At 44.0% G+C, this 10,521-nt stretch overlaps 1 protein-coding gene across 1 annotated transcript; it reads right to left on the bottom strand.

Moving 5' to 3' along the window:
• Positions 1 to 1,614: 1,614 nt before the first annotated feature.
• Positions 1,615 to 6,381, bottom strand: LOC125258409 (formin-like protein 7). Its single transcript, XM_048175348.1, has 2 exons — positions 5,319 to 6,381; positions 1,615 to 3,096 (listed from the first exon to the last, which is right to left on the bottom strand). Exons 1-2 carry the CDS (start codon positions 6,379 to 6,381, stop codon positions 2,036 to 2,038), a joined length of 2,124 nt encoding a protein of 707 aa, XP_048031305.1. The 3' UTR covers positions 1,615 to 2,035.
• Positions 6,382 to 10,521: the final 4,140 nt, after the last annotated feature.

Genomic DNA, 10,521 nt, shown 5'->3' with positions numbered 1-10,521 from the left:
CTGTGGTGTGTCAGTGTCAGTAATCACTGTGTTCTCCTCAGACAGACGGAGGCGTTCATTCACTGTATTCAGATCCGCAGTGAACTGAAGGGAATCTGATGGAGATAAAACACATCACAATCAGGAACTAGATAAAAACGTTTGTAGACAAACTTTGAAGTAGTTTTAAAAGCTTAAAGTTTGAAGGTTTTCAGCTGGAAAGTTTACCGTTTTTCTCAGTCACTTTGGCTCAATTGTCGAATGAGGCTTTTATTTCTCAGAACAATAAGTTCAGGTCTCTGAACAATCAGTTTCTTGTTCACATCAGACTTGATTTCTTAGTGATTTAATCAGTTTGAATGTGTTTAGGCACGTGTGCGGAAGAATAAGTACAATTGTCTACAGTTTGCACAACATCTAAATGTACCATTCACGAGTTCACACTTGCAAATAAGTCAGATAAATAAATAGTATGCGTATTTGGTGTGCTGTCCAAGGAGAGGGCTCCGAGCTCGGTATTTGGCCCGAACCCAGAGTACTCCCCCCGTATTCTGGTTAAGGAAATAACCAGGCGCGTGTGAGATTTGGTTAGGAAGATAACTATGCGAGAGTGAGGAGATGGGGTGGTGGAGGGATGCTGAAGAACTGTCGAGGAACATGGGTGAGTCGACTGTGTATTTGTAATGGTCTCCACTTATGCTGATTGGGTAGACTTGTTGATTACTGATTGCTGACAGCTGGTCAGAATGACGTGATTATTGAAAGGATCATTTGAAAGTGCTCCTCCCGAATTTTGTTAATGAAACATCATTTCACAAGTTCACACTTGCAAATAAGTCAGATAAATAAATAGTATGCGTATTTGGCGTGCTGTCCGAGGAGAGGGCTCCGAGCTCGGTATTTGGCCCGAACCCAGAGTACTCCCCCCAAAAATTTGCCACTGACTTGGGACAGCAGCCGGAAAATGATGTTGATAACCCCCAAAATTTGCAGAACGTGAACATGGTCGCCTATGGCAAGCTCCTGCCAGAGCGATGGCTGTGGATCGAGACTTGGATGGAACAGAGCTCCTGCAGGAGCAGGGCAGGCGATGCTGCCATCCAATAAGCTGGTTGGATAGAGAATGAGCTCCTGCTGGGGAGGTGGCGATGAAACGCCTGTGATGGAGGAACTGAACTTGCTTCAGAATTGCTTTCCAATCATCCAGTGAATTGGTTGTACAGGGAATTGGATTCCTGTGGGAGCGGAAGAGATGATCCTGCTGAGACAATGTACGGTGTAGCGGAGCTCCTGTGGGAGCGAAGTAGATGACACTGCTGCGGCAGTGGAGCAAGTTGCATGGCGTGACGGAGCTCCTGCGGGAGCGAAGTGGATGACGCTGCTGCAGCAGTGGAGCAAGTTTGCATGATGTGACGGAGCTCCTGCGGGAGCGAAGTGGATGACGCTGCTGCGGCAGTGGAGCAAGTTTGCATGACGTGACGGAGCTCCTGCGGGAGCGAAGTGGATGACGCTGCTGCGGCAGTGGAGCAAGTTTGCATGACGTGATGGAGCTCCTGCGGGAGCGAAGAAGATGACGGTGCTGCGGCAGTGGAGCAAGTTTGCATGACGTGATGGAGCTCCTGCGGGAGCGAAGAAGATGACACTGCTGCGGCACTGGAGCAGGTTTGAACTGATAAAAGGAACTCCTGCAGAGTGGAGTAGATGGCCGCTGCGACAGTGGACCAGACTTTCAACTTGCTTTCAACTATCCAATGAGCAAGTAGGACGGTGAGCCGAGCTCCTGCGAGCAGAGTAGATTACACTGCTGCGGCAGTTGAGCAAACTTGCTTTTCGACTTGCTTTCAACTGTCCTTAGGGTGAGTTTGGACAGAGAACTGACCTCCTGTGGGAACAGAGGAGGTCAGTGCACTGCTGCGGTGAAAGAATGAGGTGGGCTACTGGGTAGATGCTGCTACTGGGTAGATGCTGATGCGCAGAGGAGGTAAAATTGCTTCCATTGTTTAGTGGACTGGTGATGTTAATTGGAGAGGATGCGGTGAGCCAGTAGGTTTGGGCTTTAGCTGATGAGGGTTTGTTGAGCTTCTTTGATGTGGAAACGATTGGAACGGATATAGCTCTTGTAGGCTTCTGACGACCAGCGACCTAGTGCTTGAATCTGGTGTTGGGAAAGGCCTTTCTGAGCAGCTGTAGTTGCTGCACCTATGCGAAATGAATGGCTAGAATAGTTGGCTGCTGGGATGCCAGATTGAATCAATACGGCCTTGAGGTGTTTCTGGAACCAGAAACGTGTGATGGGGTGGTTGGAGTCATCTGTGAAGAGTGGGTCAGATGGGAATTTGGCCTGCGAGCTCCTGAAATGGAGGTAAGCTAAAAGGGATTGGTATGGCTGGATTGGTGATGAGAGGTTGAAAATGTAGATGAAATGGCCTTTCCTTGTTTGATCTGTCTTGCTTTGTTTGATGAAATAAGAGATGGTGTCATCATCTAGCACTGATAAATCTGAAATTGTCGGGTGGACCTTTGGATTAAAGTTGGATGTGATAGTGAGCTCTGAGCATCTGAGAAACCCGAAGAAAGCCAATATGAACATTGCATCCAGTGTGTGGGCAGTATTGATAGAGTGGTAGCCTCGGCGGAGAATGGTGATACATCTGGTGAGTATGTCTAGTGTTATTGGTTGTCTGGCGTCTGGGCAGGTGGGTTGGGTTTTTTGGATGCCTTTAATCAACATAGATGTCTGTGAATTGGCTATTTCTGATGAGGGTGAACCAAAAATGAGTTTGTGAAAAAACTGAATTCCGCTTAGATAACCCTTGATGGAGCTGGCTTGGAGGTTCTTAATACTGTTGAGATAGGATATGAATGAAGTGATGTTGAGCAGTGAAAAATCAGGAAATGGCAGGCTGTATGTGGAGTGGAAAGACTTAAAACATTTCCAAGCGGTTAGGTAGGATTGGAGGGTTCTGGGGGAAACGGCTTGGATAATGGAATTAAGAGAGGCGTCCAGCAGGGGTTTCAATGGGTGGTTTATGGGAACATCAGTTCTGAATAGTGAGGTACTGGGGTTGGAAATGGGTCCGCCTCTGGTGCCAGCAATCTGAATTTCTGGAAAGCAAAACGGGAGACAGCATCAGCTATTTGATTTTTTGATCCAGGAACATGTTTTGCAGTTATGATGAATTGATCACAAGCTGAAATCCAAATGAGGCGTCTTAGGAGAGGCATTAATGCGGGGGAGTGAGAACGGCCTTTGTTAATGCAATGCACGGTTGCTTCGTTGTCACAGTGTACTAAGATGCTGTTAGTGTACCATTCTTTCCCCCACAGGAAGGCTGCTACAACTAGTGGATACAATTCGAACAGCGCTGAGGATGTTAATGACTGTGGTGAGTCTAATAGCTGGGGGGGCCATGTAGATGCGAACCAACGGCCTTGGTAGAATCCCCCGAAACCGACAGAGGGAGCTGCGTCAGTAAACAGTTGAATATCCATGGGGAGAGAAATGAGAGTGTTATAGAAAAAGGAAAGACCGTTCCATTGCTTGAGGAAATTTATCCATAAACTGAGCTCGTTGCAACATGAATTAGTTAGGGAGATTTGGTCCTCTAGCGCGTGAACTGAAGATGCGAGGGTGAGGAGATGTGAGATGAAAGGGCGGCCTTGCGGGATGATGCGCATCGCGAAGTTTAAGTGGCCGAGCAAAGATAGTAGCTCGCGTTTAGAAAGATTTGGATTGTCTAGGAGGGTGGATGCGACCAGAATAATCCTGTCGATTTTTTCCTTGGGTAGTGAGGCCTGGAAATGAACTGTGTCCAAATTAATGCCCAGAAATTCGATGGATGTGGCTGGACCCCTGGTTTTATCCTGGGCGATTGGAATCCCGAGCTCGGAAAAAACCTTTTGGACTGTGAGAAGATGCGCGGCTGGGATGGAGTCGGGAGGCGAGATGATTAAGAAATCATCTAAAAGGTGAATGACATAAGGAATTGCATAGTTGTTAGAGAGAATCCAGCAAATAGCTTCTGAAAGCATGTCGAAAATCTTAGGGCTGCTTTTGCATCCAAAAGTTAGACGGACGGAAAAATAAAATTTTCCGTGCCAGTGTATGCCGAATAAATGTCAGTAATCTGGGTGGATGGGCATCACTTTGAAGGCAGAAGTGATGTCGACTTTGGCCAGCCAAGCGCCGCGACCTGCGTCTTTGATCAGTGTTATAGCTTGGTCGATGTTGTGGTAATGAAGAGAAAATTCTTCAAGTGGGATAAGGCTGTTTATGCTTGGAAACGGGGAGTTGTGTGGTGCTGAGAGATCGATTATTAATCGTTTTTTGCCTGAAAATTTCCTGGTAGCCACTCCAATTGGGCTTATTCGATAACATTCAAAAGGAGGAAAGTTAAACGGGCCGATCATAAAACCTGACTCTATTTCTTTTTTGATTAGAAGGTCGACTGTATCAGGCTCGGTGAGAGCAGACTGGAGATTGTTACATATGATGCTTTGGGATGGGAGGCTTTCAACGCCGGGTTTGAAACCGTGTTCGAGACCAGACAGCAAATAGTCTGTAAAGTTAGTGTCGGGGTGGTGAGACAATTCAGTAGACAGACGAGAAATATTCACAGGAGTCGACAAATAATTTTTAGAATCTTTATTTAAAGACCTTTTTACAGGGCATATCATGCGGGCGTGAGCACCGCCACAGAAGTTACAGATGTGCATGTAACGACAGCGCTGCCTTGCGCATCTTCCTGAATTGAAATTATTGCAGACTTGACTGTTTGTAGAAGTGGTACGACTTTTGAAATCTGTGGTTGAGTCGAAGTTGGTGTTTACTGGCCGCGGGACATAACTGGTTGACTTAACTTGAGATGAATCTGAGCAAGGGGGAATTGACGGGTTGATTAGGGGACAAGCTGTGGTGGAGTGAGCGACAGATCTGCAGACCGCGCAGGAGATGTTACGGCATCCTAAGAAAACTCTGTTGTGTAACTCAGTGTCTAAGGCACCCCAGTAAGGGCACTGGTTCCACTGAGCCACGCGGACAGCACATTTGGCTGAAAAAAGTTTATGGTAAGTGTAAAAGTGTGTTCCTCCGTATGATAATGCGAGCTCTGCGATTATCGCGAGGTAGTCATTTAATTCTCGTCTCCAGTGGGGAAGTGCTGCGCAAATGATTTCGCTATAACGGCTGAAAGTAATGGAGAATTCAGAAAAAGAAAGAATGCGGGGAGAATTGTGCACTGGATTTTTAAGGGTAACAGAAAAATCGCCACAGTCGATTTGGCGATTTGAGACGGAGGGAGGAAGTAATGATAGCAAGGATGATAAATCTATGTCCGCACCTGTGAGGATCTGTGCTCTGATGTTACTGGCAACGGGGGGTGGTTCCAATGCTGTAGTGTTTGGTGGAATGGGCATCGCCGTTGCTGAAAACAGTGTGAAAGGAGATCGAGCATGGGAGAAAGTGTTAGAAGGAAGACAAGCCGGGGCCGAGGCCGCTTGCGGAGGCAACCTCGCGCTAGGGTCGGCCCCTGGAGCGAGGAGAGTGGAAAATGAAGGAAACTGGGGAGGAATATAGGGCGTCTGGGCCTGCACTGCTAGCGGAGGCAGCCTCGCGCTAGAAACCGATGGTGGGGCTGCAGGCCACTGACACGGGATAGGGTTGAAAAAAGAGATTGGAAAAGGCTGAGGTTGCGCCTGTGCTGCTGGCGGAGGCATACTCACATTACCAGGGTGGTTTGTGTCTATGGAGGCTGGTATTGTTACGTGAGGCGCTGCTGTCTGTAGCTCTGCGGAGCGAAGATGAGAGTGTGGACTGACAGCAGTGGAATCCGGGGCACGGCCCAGGCTTGCAGAGGGCCGGCTGCCGCGTCCTGAAACTTGGAGGCCCTTTCTCGCGAGGGTAGGAGATGGTGTTTTTTGAGATCGTTGGTTCGGGCCCCTGCTATTTTTATTCGGCTTGTTAGCCGTTTTGGAAAGTGGAGTGGATTTTGGAGATGGGAATGCCGACTGAAGAGAAACGTACAGGTTATACAGCTCTGCTTTGTTCATCCTTCTGGAAAAGTGGACATCGGCGCTTATTAGAGCTTGTCTCAATCCCAACACTGTCCACTTTTCTATTGCAGGGATTGTGGGGTGTGCTGAAGTGTAGGATGAAGCTGAAGATGATGGTGGATGTCTCGAAGGTGGAGGTGATGGCAAGCCACGGCGTCTTGGGGTACGAGAAGCGGCGCGGCTGGGCCGACGACCGCGCGATGGTACTGGAGGCTCGGTTGCGGTGTCCTGTGGTGGAACACAGGTGTCCTGTGGTTGGGCACATGTGCTCCTTGCATCGGTGTGATGCGGCGAAGGATCCTGGGCAATGAGGGATTCGTCGTCAGACGGGAAGATACCGATCTCGGACATTGTAACAATTTGGGTGTAACCAAATGCTGAAGAACTGTCGAGGAACATGGGTGAGTCGACTGTGTATTTGTAATGGTCTCCACTTATGCTGATTGGGTAGACTTGTTGATTACTGATTGCTGACAGCTGGTCAGAATGACGTGATGATTGAAAGGATCATTTGAAAGTGCTCCTCCCGAATTTTGTTAATGAAACATCATATAGCGTAGCCTAGGCCCCCTCATTAACATGTAGGTCCCCCCAGATTTCTGATCGATTTGTTATTTTCACGTTGATTTGTTACACTGCTGCATGCTGCGCGGTAAAATGCAACAACTGTTTTTAGACTTAATGGTTTGCTTATTTCACGCTGTTATTATCTTTTTGCGTGAGAGTTCATGATTATTCGGTGAGTGGCAATGTGAAGCGGCAGCCGATTCTTCCCGTTTCCGAGACGCGCATCTCAATGCAGTGAAATCCGGTGGGTGCTCGGGCTCAGATACTCTCCATTCATTTTAACCAATAAAAAGTCGTCAGAGAATCAAGAACCTCTGACTGCAGCGCGCACAGCTTTCTTCTCGTCGTTATAGTTCATTTGAGGCAGTTTCGTGGCGTTATTTGCTCTCGCTCAGATAATGCGTGTGCAGCTCAAACTTTGTTCCATGTAAATCAGACATGCTTTTTCTCTAGAATTGTCTTCTCTCCTGGACTTAATGTTGCTAGAAGCTATTAACCATCAAACTTACATAACTGACTGTTAAAATAACAACTATAAGTTGTAAAGAAATTAAGTATCTTTTATAATAACTCCATGTACAAATTATATCAGTTTCAAACTTAGCCTACTGTAGTCAGCCAGCTCTCTAGATAGGTAATAAAAATATTTAATATTTTTTAAAGTTAAGTGCTTATTTGTAGCCTAAATAGATGCTTATTGAATTATTATATTTAGTGAACTACTGATCATCAAATAGGACTATATCAAAGAGCAATCAAAATGAACTCTGGATAATCTATATTTTTTAGAATAGAAAGTTAGAAAATAGAATAGAAAGTTAGAAAATAGAAAATAGTTTTTCCATGATTCAAAAAGCAATTTACACAATCAAACAAATTAATATGTAGGGCTAATTTACTTCAGTTTCTGACAAAATGTTTTATTTAATGTTCAAAATTAATTTATAGATGTCTAAACTGTTATAGATAATTTAGAGAATTCATCATGAAAAAAAAAAATGAAATTAATGAAATACATTTTAACAGTCACTGGTCACCACCTACTGGCATAACAATATAACAGATACAATTTTTATTTAAAGGGTCATGAAACCCCAAAACACTTTTTTTGAGATGTAAGCAGATATGTATAGGCTGCACATCATTGAAAACACTAAAGGTACTCATTAATGTTATTCATAAGTGAAAAATACTTATTTTTGCATTTTTCAGAGCGATTTCTGTCTTCCTGTTTGAAAAGCTGAGTCAGAGCAACGTCACAAAATCTGACGTCATCGTGTACTTTCGAAACATGCTGACGTAGATTCTCAACATATATATTCATGACATAAAGCTCATTTAATCCAATCACTGCACTGTAGTATGCATAAGATTATAATTGCAGTATTATGCATGAGGAAGTATCACCTTCTCTCGCCTCGGTCTCTTGTCATTCAGAGACAAATCGTTGGTGTTCGTTTCCTCAGTGCCACAACACAATGTGTTTTCCTGCGACGCGACCAGAGCAGAGGTTTGTGTGCATGTGGATTGTTTTGCTGTGATCTACCAGCACAAATGGAAAATATGTTCGCATGAGATCGCATTACAGCAGAGAATTCAAATGTCACAAAAGTGCGGCTCATTCACCTCTGCCTGCTCTAGCTGCGTTCAAACACGCGAGCCGTAGGCTGTTTCCCTCAGCACAGCAGCACATGAGTGTTGTTTGTATTTTGCTCGCGATGCGGTCAGAACTGGAGTTTGAATACGAACACATGAAAAATACCATTGTTTTTATGATATACAGGCAGAGCGCACATATGATGGTTTCAGCGCGGTGAGCTTAATAACACTAGCCACGTGACACATAGCTCATACAGAATAAAGTGCATGTTTAAAGTCTTTATTTCACACATTCTCCTGCACCAAACATTAACCAGCACGGTGTAGTTATGCACACATATTTCATCAAGTCTTCTTCAAATGAATTATATGTGCAAACTGGATGCTGATACAGTGGTGTATCTGAACGCGACAACACATTATATTATTATAAAAGACTGATTTTGAGACTGCAGTGCTCGTAAACGTAATCAAAGTAGCCTATTATTAGCCCTATTAAATATTCTTTTGCATTTCTCCCTTGTGCTTGGGAGTTTGTCGTCATTTTCTCTGTGCTCATATATTAATATTCATTATTCTGTATAATGAGTGTGTTCTATGTCTGTGTTTCATTGGTTGTTCTCTCCCCTCTTCCCCCCTCTACACTCCCACTTTTCCAGAGCTTTACACGCCCATTTTAACAGACTTTTTGAAACTCACAGGTGTGAACGACCAGGGTAAAACAGGGGGGTTTCATGAACCTTTAAAGTTTAGTTTCAAATGTCGTCTACTTATTTTGTTCGTGGTTACTGCTGCATCTGTATAAAAACTACATAAAAAATACAGATAAAAATTATATATATATGGAAAGAGGTAGTCTGATTCAGAGCTCTTGACGTGGCTCGCAGCCAGAAAGAAAACACAATTGAACCACAAAATATATATATATATGTATAGAGAGAGAGAGAGAGAGGCCCCCTCACTTTTAGATGGGCCCCCCAAAAATAAAATTCTGGCTATGCCACTGAAATGTACATGTCTTGATGATCAGCACTGAGCTGATTCTCAGTGAAACCCATCTTCATCGTGTGAGCCTCCACATGCAAAATCATCCATTCACTTATCTCCATCAAAATCTGTCGGACATGCATGATTATTCCATAAATAACAATCTTCCCAATCAAGTCTGAAGCATACAGTCGGCTATATGGAGTTTTCCCAGCACAATCGCTGCCATTTCTGAACAGGAACATCTAAATCCCTGAACAGCAGCAGCAGTTTATTTTTGTAGAAAATTTCTTGTCGTGTAAGAGCAAGATGAGTAAGAATGTGTGGTGTCAGGGGAAGATATCATAAAATATGTCAAAACGAACAAGCAGATGTGAGTTTCCAGCTTACATTAACACATTTTTACAAATATGTGCTGTATAATTAAAAATGTTCAGTCCCACTTTATATTAGACGTCTTTAAAGCTGCAGTCCGTCACTTTCTTTTTGTCTAAAATGATCCAAAATCAATTTGAGCAAGTACATATCCAGCCAGTGTTCAAAACTATCTCATTATATTGTCTCGATTCACAACGGTAAGCTTGTAATAATGTTTTATAATAAGAGCGACCTGGTGGATTTCTGCGGGAAATTCGAGTATGCAGCAGTTCGTCTGTGCGTCATTACGTCATGTCCATAAACAGAAAGAAGGAGTCCAGGCTAGTAGCTTTATCATGTGAGGATGATGCTTGCCTTTTCTCACAGCAGCTGAAATAATTAAACGTCATTCTGACACTGACAATCATCATGACAACTGGAGATTCAGCCGTAAAGCAAAAGACTTTGAACTGTGGAGTGGCTACAGAAACTGAAATCTACAGGTAACGCTAATATACACTATATACTATACACTAAATACACAGTCACGCAATACTGATGTTGTTAACATTAACGATTTGAGAACAAAGTATAACATTAATAATAATTTGCACGGTTTGACGTGATCCGAGCGAAGCGATCGTTAGATTTATTCACCATTGGCAGCGTGATTTATAGTAGGATAATGCATTTTTCCTCAGTTGGTCAGAACAAAAGTGGCAGAAATGTTCTTGTTCAGATGATATTTTCCAGTGAAAATTCTTATATTGGTCATACTTTTAAGATGTAGAGTCTGTGATTCTGAAGTTCAGTATCCACACCGGTGCGTGACTGACAGCAAGCATTAGATTCATCCGTGCTGAGCCGTGCTGAGGCACAACGCACGTACAGATAACTGTTCCGCATATGACTGCAATTGCATGTTTCAAACAGAGATGGTGACAAAGAGGAAAAATGACAGACATTGTATTTATATTTACC

The sequence above is a fragment of the Megalobrama amblycephala genome, linkage group LG2 (genome assembly GCF_018812025.1).
Source record: "Megalobrama amblycephala isolate DHTTF-2021 linkage group LG2, ASM1881202v1, whole genome shotgun sequence".
Lineage (NCBI taxonomy): Eukaryota > Metazoa > Chordata > Actinopteri > Cypriniformes > Xenocyprididae > Megalobrama > Megalobrama amblycephala.
Note: the sequence above shows the minus strand (reverse complement) of the source record. Positions and strands in the feature narration are given on the sequence as shown.

Excerpts from the sequence above, each read along its gene's own strand:
- LOC125258409 (XM_048175348.1), bottom strand. The coding sequence starts at position 6,381 with ATGTCCGAGATCGGTATCTTCCCGTCTGACGACGAATCCCTCATTGCC. Across the intron at positions 3,097-5,318 it reads CAGAGCACAGATCCTCACAG|TTTGCTTTCCAGAAATTCAG; the intron begins GTGCGGACATAG and ends GCTGTCTCCCGT.